Here is a 19,165-nt window from a genome sequence, read left to right as displayed (position 1 = left end):
TGTGTTGTGATTGGTTAGCTGGGCCAGTGTGTGTTGTGATTGGCTCCACTCGGCCCCTGGTCGGGAAATGTCACGCCCCTTACCATAGCCGCCTGCGAGCTTCGGTGTAAATATTGCGTCAATATCAAATAAATTTGAGCATGATTTAAACCCGTATGATCGTAACCACTCTAAGTTCGTCTGCCTTGGGAAAGCTAGCGTGTCTCCGACATAGTGATAACACTTATGCCTTGTCTAGTGCAGCTCAACCAGGTCTCGTCCCATTCGTCGATATTTGTGATATCACAAATCCCGGAAAATATGCGATGTATTCCAAACGATTAGTTCGTTGTAGTTTCTGAAAAGTGATTTCTGTTCAATAAAATGTCTCCTTTTGAAGTGGACTTTGAGCTTTGTAACTTTGCAGATCTTTTTTATGCTCAAACAGCAACATTACAGACTAACTAAAGTTGAAAAAGTGAAAAAGCATAATAGGACCCCTTTAATATATGCACCATATAACATATTCATTATATTTTTTACTGTTCTTCAATGTTTAATTTATGTTTGAATAAATCCATCAAGTTTTTATGGCAGCCACCATTTAAATGTTTATATTTCAAAAAAAACGAATTGAAGTAGAAATATTAATATGTAACTTCAGTAGTACCAACTGACTCTCATGTATATTTTACAGCATTAGAGTTTTGTTTTTCTTTGAGAAAATTTGGCATGCACTGTACCTGATAGAGTCATAGTCATAAACGTGAACTGTCTTTAAGTACACTTAAATGGCCTTTTATTTAGTTAATATTATATTGTATGTATAGTTTTTAATAAAAATATACTTTTAAGATTTAAAGTAGACTACATGTGCACATTCAATGCAATTAAGCGAACTTTGGTTTAACAAGAGGTGCCTGCTGATATGATGTACACTAGTAGTAGTAGTCTGCTGTCAGCTGATCTCAGATCAGTATGAGTGTGTGGATGAGCTCGTGTCATGTGCTCTGATTGCAGATATGAGGAATTCCCTGTAAAACATTGACAAGCCAGAGGAATATCAGCCTCATACATCTGCAGAGAGGCAGGCAGCAGGGAGGGAGTGTCCGTTTGTTGATCATACGCCAAACCTTGAACCTTGTTGTTATGAAGTCTGCTGATTTAAACAATAGTTCACCCAAAAAAAGAACATTTGCTAAAAACTTACTCACTCTCAGGTCATCCAAGATGTAGATGAGTTTGTTTCTTCATCAGATTTGGAGAAATGTAGCATTGCATCACTTGCTCAGCAATGGATCCTCTGCAGTGAATGGGTGCCGTCACAAAAACACATAAACACACACACAGCGCGTTCACACACCAGCCTGTGACGCTTGAGCAAAACTTGTTAGAGTAAGTGAGTGGATTCTGTCTGACAGCTCGCGGCGCGTGTGTGTGTGTGTGTGTGTGTTCACTGGAGTAAAAGTGAGCAGTTCTCTCAGTGGCAGATCAAATCACAACATCTCTCATCCCTCGCTCTCTTCTCATCCTCTCCTCTTTTCTTCGTTCTTCAGGAGAGAAGCGTGTTTCGAAGTGCCATTATGCCATGGCATCTCTGGGCGCCTCCTTTGTGCAAATCAGATTCGATGACATCCTCTTCTACGAGAACTGCGGCGGCGGGAGTTTCGGGAGCGTGTATCGCGCCCGCTGGCTCTCGCAGGACAAAGAGGTGGCGGTGAAAAAGCTTCTGAAGATTGAAAAAGAGGTGGGAGTGAGAGTCGCCCCAGCTTTTCATACACATGCTTTAATTGTCAGTGTGATAATCATTTTAATTGCCTCTCTGTGTGTCGACTCCAGTCCGAGCAGCTTTTGTGAACGGAAATTCATAGACTGTGTCTTTAAGAGAAAATTGTCAGATAATTAAGTCATATTAGTTTCAGCTGAGTGCAGTGTTTGTCTTTGGGGTGAAGCGTATTTACTTTTAAGTGCTAGATTAATTGTTGTCTTTGTTCTTCACGTGGTGATTTTAGAGCATAATGGCTTTGGTTGCATTTTGGTCGAGAAAAAAATAAGATTAAAATATAGTTTGGTGGAGAAACTGCCAAAGGAGTTAGTAAAATCGCACAAAAGTATCGCCAGTAAGACTCAAAATTCATATGATTCACTTCATATAAGTGGCGCTCTTCCAAAAATGTTTGTTAAATTTGTTCAAATCTAATATGGTCATATTTGACATTACATCAGGCTTTTATGGTTCATATAGTATGATATAGGAGAATATGGAGGAGCAGAAAAACAAAAAAAATTAAGATGAAATTCTGACAGCTTGTAATGTAACTCAGCGATCTTTATAACAGTTTACTTAGCTACATAAATGCATATAAATATGAGTAGTTACTCTACATTTTTCAGTAATATGTCTTAGATGATTATATCTAAATGCTTAGTTTTATGATCAAATCTGTGTGGGTTTTATTCGGTGTGCCAAACATATAATGCAATGCAATGATGATGAGAGATGAACATCACATACTCACATTCGAACAGGATTTTTCTAAAATATGATGCTTCAGTCCAGTAGTTGTTCATTACTAACCGTATAAAAGTTATCCTTACATTTACTTTATACAAATCAATAAAGATTTCACAGCTAAAAGACATGTGGACCGCACAACCTGCCAGTTTTACAATTCAATTACAAACTCTTTTACTTGCTAAAAAAAAGTATCAACTATCAATCAGACGACAGAAGGCAAGTAGTGAACTGTGTACAACAAAGTTGTGATTATGTCGATCATTTAGAGGCCTTAGAAAAGTGTGTATCAAACATGACACAGTAGGTTTTATAGAGTTAATTGTTATGCTGACAATATCATTATTTGTAATGAAACATTTGTGTATGCAATTAGGAAAATTATATAGAGATATAATGAATATTTCCTCGTTTTGATGTTGTTGTAATCTTTGTGTTGGCTGTATTTCCAGGCAGATATTTTAAGTGTTCTCAGTCATCGAAACATCATCCAGTTTTATGGAGCGGTTCTGGAAGCGCCCAACTATGGAATTGTTACAGGTCAGTCAAACATGACTCTTCACTCTGAAACGCAGCATTTATTACAGTGTTTGCAAGGCAGGGCTGTAGTGATATTCCATAAACACATGCTTTTTTATTATTATCCACAATCTTCTGCAATTAATTCAGCTGGAATGATTAACATACAGACTTTGTTTTGTAGATCATTTCAGTCTTTTTAATAAAAATAATTCCTTTCTCTTTATTCTAAATACTCTACTTTAGGAAAATGATTTTTCAATTATTTTGTATATCTATTCTCGATATTACATGTCAGTGTCATACCTGTCTCTGTCTAATGATTTGTTTTTGCCGACTTGCAAGCACTGGTACTTCCTTCAGGAAATGCAAATTTCTCAGTTTTCTCTAAGACCAGTTGAAGTGCCCTTTCGGTCCGATCTAGGTGCCCCCGGATCCTGCTGAGCGAAAAGATCATAAAGTGCTTTGTAAAGAGCCGTTGGTCTGCAGTGCTGAGAGAGCGTCGAGTCTCTCTTTATGAAAAGTAAATGTAATAAGAGCAGGTGAAGGTGCTGTTTATGACCAGCTCAGCTTTGTCCGTGAGGTTATTAATTTCCCCTCTGTGTGTGTGTGTGTGTGTGTATCTCTGTTTGAGCCTGATAATCTGACCATTATCTGATGTGTGCTCACGGTGACCTAAAGCAAAGCTAAACATACAGTATTCATGAATATTAAGTCATATGTGACCCTGGACCACAAAACCAGTCATAAGGGTCAATGTCATGAAATTGAGATTTATACATCATCTGAAAGCCGAATAAATACGTTTTTCATTGATGTATGGTTTGTTAGGATAGTACAATATGTGGCAGAGATACAACTATTTGAAAATCTGGAATCTGAGGGTGCAAAAAAAATCTAAATATTGAGAAAATCCCCTTTAAAGCTGTCCAAATAAAGTTATTAGCTATGCATATTACTAATCAAAAATTAAGTTTTGATATATTTACGGTAGGAAATTTACAAAATATCTTCATGGAACATGATCTTTACTTAATAGCCTAATGATTTTTGGCATAAAAGAAAAATCCATAATTTTGACCCATACAATGTATTTTTGGCTATTGCTACAAATATACCCCAGCGACTTAACACTGCTTTTGTGCTCCAGGGTCACAAATGTTAGTGGTATGTCTCTATATTTGAGTAGTTTGCATTCTTTTGGGAACACGTTGTATAGTGTGACATGCTTTTACTTTTTTATTTTATTTTTTAATTTAAAACAGTATTTTATATAATATTTTAAAATAATTTATTAATATTAATTTAATAGTATTTAATAATATAATTTAGAGACTTGTTATAAATCAACTTGTAACAGGGCTATAATTATACTGTATATATATATATATATATATATATATATATGAAACTCCTGCCCAGTGCAATTTTTACTAGTTTTTTTGCATTTTAATTTACATTCTATGTATGTGTGTGTTTGTGTTATGGTAGAGTATGCCAGCTGTGGATCTCTCTTTGACTATCTGTCCAGTGCCGAGAGTGAAGACATCAGTATGAAGCAGATTATGACCTGGGCAATGGACATTGCTAAAGGTATTATATACACTCTCACACACATAAATTGAAGAAAGAAAAAAAAAAGTAGAAGAGATTAAATGCACAACAAAACACACTTACACTGGAAGTCTCGCAGAAATGCTTATACTGTTTTGAAAATGTAACCATAAGGACTAGGGATGTGCCCCACAGCTAATTTCAGTAATGTTTAAGCGGAGATTTTGTAACAGACTAGTCGACTGAAAAAAACTGTTTGTGTAAGCAATACATCTGAAATAGCCTACTTAATCAATGAATCAGACAGTCAAATCCCATATTGAATCCTGCTGAAATATGCATTACATTACGCTAAACTTGCATTCACTCAATCAACTTTAGCTAATATAGATATATTTATTAAAATAAGCTGAATCAATAGACATTGCTGAAATAATAAGTAGAAACTAGGGATGCACCGATACCGATACTGGTATCGGGTCCGATACTGAGCTCCTGTACTCATACTCGTACTCGTTAAAATGCCCCGATACCAAATGCCGATACCACACAGCATGTGTTAAGCCCCATATTCAAACAAAGAAACACCAACAACAGACAGCAGAATGGAGTTAAGTATGTCTACTACGAAGTATATGTATGCAATGAATATAACGTTAAACATTCAGTGTTAACGCCTGTATAGCTGATGTGCGCGAGCTGATAAACAAAGCACGCTGAGTGGATTGAGCGCGCGGCGGCGCAGATGCGCGAGCTTGTCGAGTGAATATATCTTTCTCACAGACATCACTGGAAAGTTTGTAGTTCGGGTGGATATGTAAAAAAACAAGTAAAACAATGCACAAGTTACTAAACGGTAGGGAGAGAGAGAGAGAGGGAGAGAGAGCGCGCACTTCTGTTATATGATTTTTGATGTTCGCTGACTTAGCACACGCATCATTTGGATTAAAACTGAATCATAAAAATAAGACCATTCATAGGGGCATTCACTATAAACATAATTTATTTTCAACCTTAGGCATACACGACTTTCTGGCGAAAGTGAATCTAGCATACTGTGTGAAATACGCTAGGCTGTACTATTCTGCATCAGTCTACTTGCACGCGTGTTTTGCTTGAGTGTTTCTGCAATATATGAGAGGCTTTGGAATATAAATCACAGCACGTTTCAGATGAAAACATTTCGGAAAATATCACAGTTAGGAGATTTATAACGAGTGGTTCCCTGCATTATTACAGCAAAGCGTGTGATTACAGTACTGAGCCGCTGCATTGGATCAGCTCTAATGCTATTAAATTAAAGATGATGTACCACAGAGCAAAAAAATGAACAGTGAAAGTAACAAAAACTTGTAAAATACATTTTAATGGGCATAATCAAGTGTGAAAATAACAGAAGGATATACAGTGAAACCAAAAGTGATTCAGAGACCAGATATAATTTTTGATATTTTTTTACTAGTGGGTGCAGGACACTATAGTTCATTTATGTAAGTGAGGATAGCAAAATAAAGTAAACTGTGACAAATCATACCAAAAAATTCTTCATACGGTGGACTACCAGTAAAATTGATGCACATTTGGGACCAAAAATTATTCAGACCGAATAATTTTTCTAAACTATAGAGAATAAACTGTGATAATGTGAGAAATGTTGGTGTCTGAATAAATTTGGGTTTGACTGTATCTATTTGATAAATGAAGTTAACCAACTAACATTATACATACTCTTTTGGTTTCTGTACCCAATATTAAAAGAAATTACAAATGCAATAAAAATATTGGTATCGGTACTCGGTATCGGCAAGTACCAAAAATAAAAGTATCGGTATCGGGCGAGTACTGGAAAAAGTGGTATCGGTGCATCCCTACTAGAAACCCACTATACTTATAAACAAAGTTTGTCAAATAAATGTTAGTTAGCACATTGTTGTAATTGTTGAAAGTGTCTACACATGACAGGTGGCAAAATCACATTATTTAATGGTATTCTATTCATTAGGATTTTGATATAGGATCTGTTGTTGTCGGGTAAGTTTCATTCGTAATGTTTCTCTTTTTTTAAAAAGATATGACCGGTAGAATAACAAGCCTATACAATAAGCTTAATTGTTATATGCTAGTTTGACATAGCCTACACAAAATGTTTCAGATTTCAAGATTTAGTTGGCAAGTCTCGCATATCCCTAATAAGGACAGGAACATACCAATGCATTACAAGCGTGCGGTTCATACTTAGAGGAGACCAGGCCTCCCGTCCTGGTCATGCTGATGTGTTTCTATGATTTTGGTGGGGTTTCTGGTGCTGCTTAGACTGGCAAACCATCTGAACAACCACTCTGACCAGCTTAAACCAGTTAAGGCCAGCAGGGCTGTAAACATTATTACAGTTTAACTAACTTTAACTTCCAGCTGTTTCTCTGACCAGACTTGACCTGTGAGAGAAAACAAACTGTTTACATTCATGCATGTGCCTCTTGAAGAAACTCTGCCTTCACATACTCAAGTGAAATATGTTGCCGTGTTTGGGTGAACATTACACATGGCAATATGACACTGGTGTGATATAATCAGTTACCAATCTTGTTATATCTGATCTTTCAAATCTGCGAGAAAGGGACCCGTTTGCTTTCAATCTGTATTCATAAATCACTGTTTACACGGAGCAAACAACACCAGACAAGCATTGAAAGTGTAATGTTTAACCACAAGTTTGTCTGCCTAGAAAAGGACATTATAGAAGCACACTAACAAGAACACAAGCTTGATTTTAGCGTTTAAACATGCCTGCTAGGCCTCCTTTGTAAGCACACTACTGTAAACACATTTCCTGTGTGTTTCTACACACTGAGAAACAGGAGAAGCAACATATGTTCCATTCCTTCAGTAAAATAATTACTATTTCAAAATCAAACTCTCTCAATTTGTGTGTTTTCTCTTATAGGCATGCATTATCTGCACGCTGAGGCCCCGTTTACAGTCATTCACAGAGACCTCAAGTCCCGAAATGGTATAACAGTTCTCTCTATATATATCTGATGCTATATTTTCTTTGGCCTGACCACCTCTGTGTTTTCATTCCAGTTGTGTTGACGGCAGATGCTGTACCCAAGGTACATGATGACTGTCTGTTCATACAAACAGAACCAAGCTGTCTATATGTTATTAGTCAAAGATGAAAAATCGACCTGCTAGTTAATTGGGCTCTTCATGTCCTCAGATCTGTGATTTCGGGGCGTCTAAGTTTCATTCTCACACCACCCACATGTCTCTGGTGGGCACGTTTCCCTGGATGGCCCCTGAAGTCATCCAGAGCCTTCCTGTGTCTGAGACCTGCGACACGTACTCGTACGGAGTGGTGAGTGTGCGAACGTCACTGTGATGCTTCTAGCTGCAAAAAAGCACTGAAAAATGTGAAACGACCGTCTCGTTTATTTATTTAAATTGAAACTCATGGTTTCTGATTTACACTTGTTTTTTTTATTTTGTTTAAATAGTGTTTTTGCTTGACACCAGCGTAATGATGTGAAAAACACATACTATTAACACATATATTAATATTTGATAGTCCATATAACATATTTAAAAAAAAGACATCTCAATAAACATTAAGGACTTTCAAAGTTGTCTTTACTTAGTAAATAAACTGAATTAAACATTGACTAACAACACATTTTTAGATTTATCTTAAGTGATAATATATAATTTAGCCTTTTTTATAGTTATATTATATATTATATATAAATATTATATTGTCCTGCATAAGGCTTATGGCTATAAATATGATTTATGGTCTTTACAATAAATGACCTTTTTACTTTCTATGAATGTATTTTTTTTGTCTTTAGAAAAATAATGTTTTGAACAATATTACATCTAAATTTAAGGTTTGAACCAAACATCAATATCATTTGAGAAAAAAAATGTTTTGGTCCAAATTATAATTTTTTTCAGAGTGTGGTTGCACTGTGTAGTCAGTTGTTTGATGCACACTTTGAATCATAAGTGTGTTTCTTTCAGGTCCTCTGGGAGATGTTGACTCGTGAAGTTCCCTTCAAAGGTCTGGAGGGGTTGCAGGTGGCCTGGCTGGTGGTGGAGAAGAGCGAGGTAAAGGCCGTGTGACCGACCGCACTTCTGACTCTGATTATTTATGACATGTTTCATGTGTGTTTTGCAGAGGCTGACGATTCCCAGTAGCTGCCCTGCCAGTTTCGCCTGTCTGATGAGAAGCTGCTGGGGGACGGAACCGAAAGTAAGACAACAAATACATGTTTAACTTGATGTGTAAATGAAGTCATGTCATAGATTATGACCACAGACTAAACCACTGCTGCCATTCAATGGAAAACAGCTAAGGCCTGCTCGAAAAGTTGCTAAATGTCTCTAGATAACGTCATACGCTAATTATATACAGTCGTATACATTCTGCCTAGTTTCAGCCTTTTACATTTATTTGCTTCTCTCCTACTCTATGTGCTCACATACTGTATTAACTTTAATACTGTATAAGATTTCCATTCAAACTGAGAGATTAAATCTAGGCTACGTGCTGCCAGGAAAATGCAAAACTGTGACATTTCACTCACTGATGCGCTGAAACTGACAGAGCTTATACTTGCTTGTCAGCAACCCGCCAAAATAAAAGCTCATCGTGTTCCCTTATGATGTTCCAAAACTGTATGAATGAATTTCCTCTGTGTGACATGAAGACTTTTTCAAGAAATGTTTTGCTCATACAATGGAAGTAAATGCTTAGCAAAACTGATTGGTTACCAACGGAATATTGGTTCAACATATTTTTAATGTTCCACAGAAGAAAGAAGGTCATTCAGGTTTTGAACATCAAGTGAATCAACTCTTTTACAGTATGATTATCTTATGAGATCATATTTAGCAAATATAGTATAAATTCTATGCAAACATACAATAAACCTTAGATAATTGCATGCATTGTAGAGCAGTAGTAATATGTTGCAGTATACTAATATAGTAATTATGCAGTGCTTATGTAGATTGGTATTTACTCCACGTTAAAGTGAAAAACATTAATGCATGAGTAATAGATAAGACATGCTGTTTGGTCAGGACATTAATAACCGCTGTCTTTATTAATATATGACTGTCTCTTATCCTGACATTTTTAATTTATCCAATCAAAGTTCATGTCAGGGCTTTTTTTCCCCTCTCAGTTTCAGTCTGTCAGGTGGCACATCTCCTCTGAGCACTCACACTCATTCTAGTGAGCTTCATAAATTCATGTTTGCCGGCGCTTTAATTGAAAATGCTGTTAATGTGTCATAGTCTGCTGGTTGTATGAAACGCTTCAACCTCACAAGCCCTTGTGGAAAAAGAAGTGCAAAGTTGTATTGGATGTGCACTTGAAGTGTACTTCCATTGTTAAAAGTATTATTGTTAAAAAATAATTTCAGATATTATAATATTAATGAAATAAAAAGCTACTTAAGTATACTTAAAGAGAGACACTTTCATGACCAGTTTTGGGGAAAGTACGTTTTAGAACTAATGCATTACAATATTGCATTACTCCATAAAAAAGTAACTAATTGCGTTACTTAGTTACTTTTTATGGAAGGTAATGCATTGTTACTTTTTGTCTCATAAGCTGGGCTTGCTTATTTTTTTTAATAACAAAAAACCCCAAAATTAAGCGTTAGCGTTAGTTCTGGCAGGTCACATGAGTCAAGCTTGCATCAGCTGATTCTCAGCTGATCACATCTACCTATAGGAATACGACACCTGTCGAGGCATTCCAATATAAGCACTATTCAGTATTATTCAGCAGCTTTTCAGCTTGCTCCGGAGCAAATTACCCTCCTCCATCCCCAGCTCCTCCTTCCGCCACAGTCAGGACTTGACTTTCTGATATTCCTTGCTAATCAGACTCCTTTATCTTGAATAAAGTGTTACACTTAAATATCATTAAGTACATTAATGATATCTGCCTTGTTCTGTTCTGTTAACCCTAGGGGGGGTTATTATTGCTGCTCTCCCTGCTCATTCATGACAGGCTGCATGGATGGCAGGGAGGTTTTTGCCCAGAACAGAACCATACCGCCAAACTTTATGCTAAGTATCTATCATTTTGACGATAGTGGTCCAGACAGAAGTTATATTTTTGGCAACTGTAAAGTAGGGCTGGGCGATATGTCAAAAATATTGTATCGATAATCGCCTTTAAAATATATCGCGATATCCGATAATATCGTCTACCTAAGCCCCACCTCCATAAGAGTTTGCCAACAACAACATTGCCGGCATGCACCATAAACACACACCATGTTCAGTTTGGTCTTAATTATTGCCACAAAGTTTGGTTTTACTTTTCTTAGTTTGTGCTTAAACTAACAGAAAACATTAGCTTTGCTGTTGCTAATAATTTCCACTTTGTTCTTATAAAATTTTTGTTTGAAATGAATTTCGTTTTGTTAGGAGAACATAATAATAGAACCCAATTCTAAGTTCATCATGGTGAATTTGGACATTCTAGCAGCGATTGTAAGAATGATAAATACATGTTGATGTCATATAATAATGTCTTAAATCAAATATGCCTATTTTTCGATGTTTCTCTTTCTTTTGGCATTATCGCCTGTGTAGACACATTTCATGATGGTGAGTTTAATTTCCTTAATTATAACAATTGCAGCGTTGTTTTTAAACTTGTAGTCAAGCTATAACGTATTTGATATTTATCATGTATGACTAAAATCATGCAGGGATTAAAAACAAATTCTGAGCAAAAACGTTAAGGTTTTTTTCCCCTTTCTGGTAGCCTACTAAATCCGTGTATCATTCGATCATTCGTTTTTTGATTTAATATTGAAAGTAGAAAAATTAGAAAACGGCTCCTTTTTCGGTTTTTCGTTTTTTTGAAAAAACGAAAAACGAGAATTCAGCTTAAATTTTCGTTTTTCGTTCTTTGGTGGAAAAATGAATAAACAGCTTGAATATTCGATTTCTACATATGGGCGGGAATTAAACGCCCTTTCTGCTGATTGGTCAGCCGAAGATCAAACCGTGCCGTCATCAGTTCTTCTGCAGTATCGCGCAGCAGAATAATAGTCCTCCACTGCTGCAGTTGTATGGATTCTTAACGCATTTATTGCAACTACATTTCATCTTTTTTCATCAAACAAACAGGCTAATGAATAGCTGGACACAACTCATACCGGGGCAGAGTCTAGGCAGGACTTTCTTCTGTGTAGATATAAATTCTATTATTTGCATCAGCTGGGCATGGCAGGGTATGATATGACAGCTGTCTTAGCCTACCCTGCTCACCCAGTAAGTCTGTTTGTTTGTTTAATTAAGAAATTAATTAATTTGTTTCAAAATAAATATTTTAAACAGTAAGACATAAAGGAAAGAATAATAAATTGGCTTGGGTATATATAGGCCTATGTTCACGCAAGAACTGTCATTCTGACTGACAACCGAGGGAACAACAGATATTAAATAGCCTACTGTTAGAGTTATATTATGTAGTCTTGTGTTTTATTAAAATTGATTATAATTGATATCTCAAAAGGATATGCACTTGCATGAGCTGCTGTGCACTTGCACTGCAATGCAAGAGTTTCATAAAATATAATAACTTGCCATTTCGGTTTGTTTCTCACCAAACCCTCAGAATACCTTCAGAATGCTTGGAATATATGCCACGAGATGTATAGAATTATTTTACGACAGATATGCATCCGCTTAAAAAAAAATAAAAAATACTAAAGTCACCATTCTCTGCCATTAAATTGGCAAGTGCGAGCAGGACATTTTTGTGTTATTAAGTAATAAGCCTTTAGAACAACATTAAGGTGAATATTCACTCTAGTTCACACAGTTCCAATAAAAAAGAACTGATGATGGCACGGTTTGATCTTCAGCTGACAAATCAGCAGAAAGGGCGTTTAATTCCCGCCCACGTGTAGAAATCAAATATTCAAGCTGTTTATTAATTTTTCCACCTATGAACGAAAAACGAAAATTTAAGCTGAATTCTCGTTTTTCGTCTTTTGGAAAAAAACGAAAAAATGAAAAAGGAGGTGTTTTCTCATTTTTCTACTTTCAATATTAAATCAAAAAACGAATGATCGAATGATACACGGATTCTACTAGTTCGGAGGTCTCTTTTGGCCCGTTTTTAACGAAATAAAAATAACTGCTTTATTTATTTAGAAGCAGGGTAATTTTTAAATTTCATTTTTGTATTGTAATTTTTAGAATTTTTATTTTATTAATCAAAATACAACGCCCACAATATAATATTCAGTGTTGGGCTGCTGAAACTCCGAACGCTTGCATGTTGAGCATGTTTTCTTTCTCAGCTCTTTACGTTCACTTAAGACATAACCGATTGTATTTATGGGATATTTTGATATAATTCTGTGTGTATTTGTCAATTCGAATGTGTAAGAATGCGAGAAAGAGAGCTCAGTCCAGTGTTCGCGTATATAAGAGGCGGCTTTTGTGCGTGCGTTGTGTGTGTGTGTGTGTGTGTGTGTGTGTGTGTGTGTGTTCAGCACAGTAAACAGCGCGCGAGTTTAGAAGTGAGTTATATTTCGTCTTCTTGCAGTTGAATCTTTTGAAATCACAATAAATGCACATAAAGGAATCGAGAAGCAGAATCGAAATGTATAATTTTATAACAAGTAATTTGATTCCTGACCTTAAGCATCTGATCTGATTTCCGAAATTGGAATAGCTTTTCGATTCCCAACCCTCATAGTAAATTATTTAATTCTTGCATGCAAAAAGACCTGTATGGTGACCATGGGGCTATGTAAAATATTTTTTGCAACTTGCTAGGTTTATCATTTGTCTTTTTTTCCCCGATAATGTTGATAATCGTCTGTTACCTGACTGTTGACATTGACATCGCGATACTTATGAGACATCGTCGATATACGATAATATCGTCATATCGCCCAGCCCTACTGTAAAAGCCTCACTCCCGATTTCTCTCAACATGGGGACAGGAGAGGTGACAGTGAATACATGAGAAAACGTGCGTTACTTAATTAAACTTAATTTTTTAAGTAAATTTAAAAGTAATGTGTTACTTTACTAGTTACTTGAAAAAAGTAATCAGATTACATAACTTGCATTACTTGTAATGTGTTACGGCCAACACTGTTCATGACTGTTTCTTAACACACTTAAGTAGACTTTTAAAAAGTGCACTTTGTAATAATGTCAAAACTAAAAGTTTTAAATTACATTTTAAATAATACTAAAGCACATGTAAAGTACTTGATTATAATTTTTGATATTACATTTAAAGTTAATATATTTTAAAAGTACTAAATTGCAACTTCATCATTACAAATGTGTAATTCAGCTAATTGCATTTAATATCAATTTAAACTATAATAAATTTTTATTGAATTGCAATTATCATGGTGTCCAAAAACATTACATTCAGTTTGCACTTAAGTATATTTCTGTCATGACAACTCTTGGAGGGATTGGCGTGGTAATGCACACATGACAATGTTAATGTATTTGGTCTTGGCGGAATAGATATAAATATAAATAGATTAATACTGAGACTTGCTACTGCCAATACATCCACAACATGCTGCTGTGAGCATGTAAGAAATTTTGCTGCTGCAAATATAACATACATGAATAACCCCATATAGCGTACATGAATCACCTCATAGCAGCTCTATACAGGTGGAGCTGGGGAAGGAGGAGGGTTTCTGAAGCAAGCTGCAACTGCTACGGCTAGCACCAATCATATATTTAAATGTTGAGCAGCGAGCTCATTGGCTACCGATACAGGAGAGAACCAATCAGCTGTGCCATGTGATAATGATGTCATTAGGTCAGATTGAGTTAGACCTATCGGACTGCGCCATCTAGAGTTTCATGCCAGAACTCTGTATTAAGTATATTATTACTGTAATAAGTACTCTTTTTAAAAGTATGATAACGTGTACTTCTTTTTCACTTTTTTTTCATTAGGGTGCATTTTGGTGTAGTGTTGTTTATTGATAAGACGAGAATTTGAGTGTGCTTTTATTGGCCAGGCAATTGTTTGAGCCAACCATCAGCGTATACATTTTCATAGTCTTGAGTTCAGTATTTCAGAAAGTGATTTGACGTGTCTCTGTGGGAAATGCTGCTGTTTTAATGAAGATGTTGTTGATGGTGTTGTAGGACAGGCCGCTGTTCAAACACATCCTGTCCACGCTGGAGTCCATGTGGAACGACAGTCACTTACCTGATGAGTGCAACACTTTCCTGCACAATAAAGCAGAGTGGAGGTACAGTAACTCACTAATGATTACATACTGCACAAGTATCAGTATCATATTCCTGCCAGTTGATGGATTTTTTTGCGTTACTACATTACACAAAAATGCAACACAAAATTAAACTAAAGTTTAAATACTGCAAAGTTTTAAGCAAAATTAAATAGGTAATAATATAATACACAATATAACACTTTTATTTTATTTCTAACACACTGCCATGCGTGTCTGTTCACACATTTTGTGTACTGGTGGTCTAGAAAGTTCTGGGTGTTTGATGCTATATTAAGACTGGAAGTGGGCCACATCACATATTCCGTGTGGATCAAAACCACACCCTTGGTGTGCGAGTGCCGTGCTTTACTGTTTGAGCTACAGGAACGATGTATGAATAAACACACATGACAGCAGAAATATTATTAGCTTGTTTCATGACTATTTAAAGTGTTGCAAAAAAAGGAAGCGCAAACTTTTCAGTGGTTGTGTGTCTTCAGCTGTACGCTTTGCTTTTCTGAATCACCGTTCAAATCTTGTGTTACTGATTTCCTTTCCTTCATTTCTTCTTTTCCTGTCTTTGTCCTTTTGACTTTTTCTGTGTTCTGTTGTCATCTGTCCTCGTCCTCTCAGTTCTTTCTTCCTCTGGCGGCAGCGTTAAGCTCAGAGTTGTTTGTTGACTCGAGTGTGGCGGAGGAAGTGAGTTCAGAGATGTCGTGTGATGGAGCGCTGCAGGCCATCATGAGGGAGTTTGATCAGATGTTTCCTCTGGACCCACAGGCCAATCTGAACTCCTCCAAGATCCTCATGCCTTTGAGCTTAGCTGTGTTTGACTCATCCGATGACAGTGATTAGGACTAGGGATGCATGATATTATCTGACCGATATTGGAATCGGCCGATAATGGCTTTAAATGTACATATCGGCATCAGTCCGATATGAAAAAATGTGCCGGTATGTTTTGCCGATACAAGATCCCCATGCCTTTGAGCTTAGCTGTGTTTGACTCATCCGATGACAGTGATTAGGACTAGGGATGCATGATATTATCGAACCGATATCAGAATCGGCCGATAATGGTTTTAAATGTACATATCGGCAATCGGCCCGATATGAAAAAAAAAAGAAATTTGTCTCATTCTGTAAGCAAAGTTTTGCCTGAATGGCAATTAGATTCACTGCTTTGGATCGCTGTATAAAAACTGAGAATTCACGTACAGAATGACGCGTTCCGTGTATGATAGATTAAACAGTAATAGCACGTGCAGCGGTAGCAGCGGCAGCCTCCCCCAGGTCCTAAAGCCCAGTTCAGTAAGGCGTTTTAATTCCGTAGGGGGCGCTGTTGGCCTACTTCTAATAAAATAAAGGTAAAGTACACAAATAAGATTCTGATTAAATAAAGCAGTAATTGGTGTCATAAAATATTGAGTATGTTTTGATTTAAAGGTCAGAAGAGGTTTCAGATCATAAGGTTGCAATATAAATAATCCTTATTTGTCCGTTTGACTGAATAAGTTGTAAATGTTCCAGAAGAATAACGTAACACTTGGTATTTTAATGTGACGTGATATAACAAAATTATCTGTGGCATAATATGACTATATGACATATGATAACTATATGACAAAAGACAACATATACTGTTAATTTGTGGTCTGCTCTCCTGATTTAGTTTATGATATATCCCACCAATAATGAACTGGAATGCACTATGCACTCTTGTTTTTCTCCCCAAATCCTCACGTCGCTTTGCAGGTTTGTTTTCACACAGATGCTTTAAAGTGTAATCGTCTTTTCACTTCTTATCCCTGTTAGCTGTGTTTACTGGAATGTTTCCACTTTTTGAAAATGTTTATAATTGCATTCATAGAGTGAACCTTTTGCTGATTGTCTACAGTTTAACGGAAGTTATTCCCATAATTTGCGCAAAGCATCATCATGGGTCGTAGGAAGAAGATGGATAGTGTGGTTCAAATGAATTTCCAAGCAGTATTTTATCATTTCAGTATAATTAATGAGCAATTATCGTCTTAATAAGGATAGCTCTTTATTTAGCACCCTAAGAAATATTTTAACCCCTTAGCCTAAAACACACAGTGTACCGTGGGCGCTAAAGGGTTAACCTAAAAAATATACACTATTAAATTAAATATACACTAATACATTTTGGACACACCTACTAATTTTTTACTAATCATAAGCAAATTCATCAAAACACAAACTGCTTTTATACAGTATATTGCTTTACTTATTCATTCAGTTATATAAAATAACATTTTAGTGTTCGTAAAGACAGGCACAGTTTATAAGCTAATTTGACCATTCAAGCAGAAGTCTTGAAACTTAATAATAACTTAAAATAGACTCAGCCCAAACATTTCACTGGTAGAGGTCTAATCAAAATTAACTGTTTTTATTCAGGATTGTTTAGGATTTAGATTGAGTGTGTTTGTGCTTTTTCAATCTTTTGTTCTATCAGGAACATAATTTGTTTGCTGGATAAAATATGCAGTTTTTTAGAATAGTTTTAAGTGGAAGTAAGTGGTCTGTCGTGTGCTGTGGAGGTTAGAGCAGTCACTTTCCTTGATTCCCTGTAAAGGCTGTATTAGGTGAGGCCGCTTGACGCCCACCGGGTCCTTATGGATGTTATTTATGGCAAATGAAGTGGATGTATAGCCACATGCTGAGGAGAGCGAGAGAGAACAGCATGTCAGCGTGGCGAGGACAGCGCACACTTACGAACAACTGACATTTCACTGACATTAAGATTGGCCAATTTGAGCAGTGTGAAGACTGTGAGGAACTCGCACACCATCAAGAAAGAGAGGGAGAGAGAATGAAAGACACGGGCAAGAAAGAGTATTTCAATATGTCTTCCAGTAGAACTGAAATGCATTACATCTGTTCCTCTAATCAGACTTTCACTAATATGAATTCAGGTAAAGTCTGGTATTCACTTGTGAAAAAAGGAGAGTTTAATTGTAATGGCTATTAAAGTATTAAAAAAAACTGTACTTAGTGCAATAGTATTACTGAAATAAAAGCCCGCTTAAGTGTATTTAAAGAAAGCACGTCTTCATGACTATGTTTCTAAACACACTTTTAATAAGTGCACTTTGTAACACTGTCAAATTTAATAAAGGACACTTGACTAACATACTAAAGCACATGTAAAGCGCTTAACTGTAGCATGTTGTATGATATTAAATTTAATGTTAATATATTTGAAATGTACTAAAACACAGCTTCTTCATTACAAACATATTACTTTAAAGGGTAAAATATGACGTCATCACATAACCTGGGATACAGTTTCACATCATTTTATTAATAGTTAATGTAATTCAAAAACAAAATAATAAAGACAAAATGTTAACTTTAATGTTGTAAAAGCTTCAACATTTGCTAATAAAGAAAGTAGACGTTGGAAACACAGGCTGAGGATAGCATCCTCACAGCATCTAACAAGAGTTATTGTTAAAATTATTTGTTACACATATGCAAATGAGGGATTATACTGTATACCCATATTTATTTTTTTGGATCACAAGTGAGCATCATATACTGTATTATGACCGAATCAGAAGTTGATCAATTGATTGTGGGTATTCAATCGTTCTTGTTGTTAATACTGATAAATCTGTACTCCATATTAACACTGGCTGAATATTTAGCTGAATGTCAGTTAACAGGTGTTCTTCTGTCTGTGTTTGACAGCTTCTCCCAAACCTGGCCATCCACTCCTGGACAGAAGAACATGTGGTGGGTAGAATATTTCTCAATAGAGATGATCTGATCAGAGTTTACTTTTAGGTTTTTGTTCTTTTTTAACAGAATTTGTCTTTACAGCAATTCTGGATGGAGCAGATTTTTCAAGGTGAGATTTTTCGTCATATATATATATATATATATATATATATATATAGTCCAGAATGGTTTCTTTGATAGTTATAGTGTTTTAGGTATAGGGTTAGAGAATGGAAAAGATCATTAGGTCAGTATAAAAGCAATAAGAACTGATACAGTCAACTGAAGCTGACTGAAAGTGAGAGTCCCTGCTATGATAGAAACATAAGCGTGCGCATGTGTATGTGTGTGTGTGTGTGTGCGCTGTGTGTGTGTGTGTTTGTGCTGTGTGTGTGTGTGTGCTGTGTGTGTTTGTGCTGTGTGTGTGTTTGTGCTGTGTCTGTGTGTGTGTGTGCGTGAGTATGTGTGTTCTGTGTGTGCGTGTGTTTTTGATGTGTGTGTGTGTGTGTGCGTGCTGTGTGTGCATTCTGTGTGTGCGTGCGCTGTGTGTGTGTGTGTGCTGTGTGTGTGTGTGTGCTGTGTG

General features: G+C 36.2%; 1 protein-coding gene across 1 annotated transcript in view; it reads left to right on the top strand.

The window, feature by feature from the left end:
• The window catches only part of map3k20a (mitogen-activated protein kinase kinase kinase 20a), a 40,708-nt gene that overhangs the window by 7,968 nt on the left and 13,575 nt on the right, over nt 1–19,165 (top strand). The window contains exons 2-14 of the mRNA XM_016276280.1: nt 1,536–1,726; nt 2,947–3,034; nt 4,505–4,606; nt 7,512–7,577; nt 7,652–7,680; nt 7,788–7,925; nt 8,588–8,674; nt 8,745–8,819; nt 14,747–14,853; nt 15,102–15,183; nt 15,469–15,660; nt 18,553–18,597; nt 18,685–18,712. Of these exons, the coding sequence (XP_016131766.1) occupies nt 1,568–1,726; nt 2,947–3,034; nt 4,505–4,606; nt 7,512–7,577; nt 7,652–7,680; nt 7,788–7,925; nt 8,588–8,674; nt 8,745–8,819; nt 14,747–14,853; nt 15,102–15,183; nt 15,469–15,660; nt 18,553–18,597; nt 18,685–18,712 (1,198 nt within the window). The 5' untranslated portion in view covers nt 1,536–1,567. The remainder of the gene's footprint in view (nt 1–1,535; nt 1,727–2,946; nt 3,035–4,504; nt 4,607–7,511; nt 7,578–7,651; nt 7,681–7,787; nt 7,926–8,587; nt 8,675–8,744; nt 8,820–14,746; nt 14,854–15,101; nt 15,184–15,468; nt 15,661–18,552; nt 18,598–18,684; nt 18,713–19,165) is intronic.

The sequence above is a fragment of the Sinocyclocheilus grahami genome, unplaced genomic scaffold (genome assembly GCF_001515645.1).
Source record: "Sinocyclocheilus grahami isolate Dianchi unplaced genomic scaffold, SAMN03320097.WGS_v1.1 scaffold100.1, whole genome shotgun sequence".
Classification (NCBI taxonomy): Eukaryota; Metazoa; Chordata; class Actinopteri; order Cypriniformes; family Cyprinidae; genus Sinocyclocheilus; species Sinocyclocheilus grahami.
Note: the sequence above shows the minus strand (reverse complement) of the source record. Positions and strands in the feature narration are given on the sequence as shown.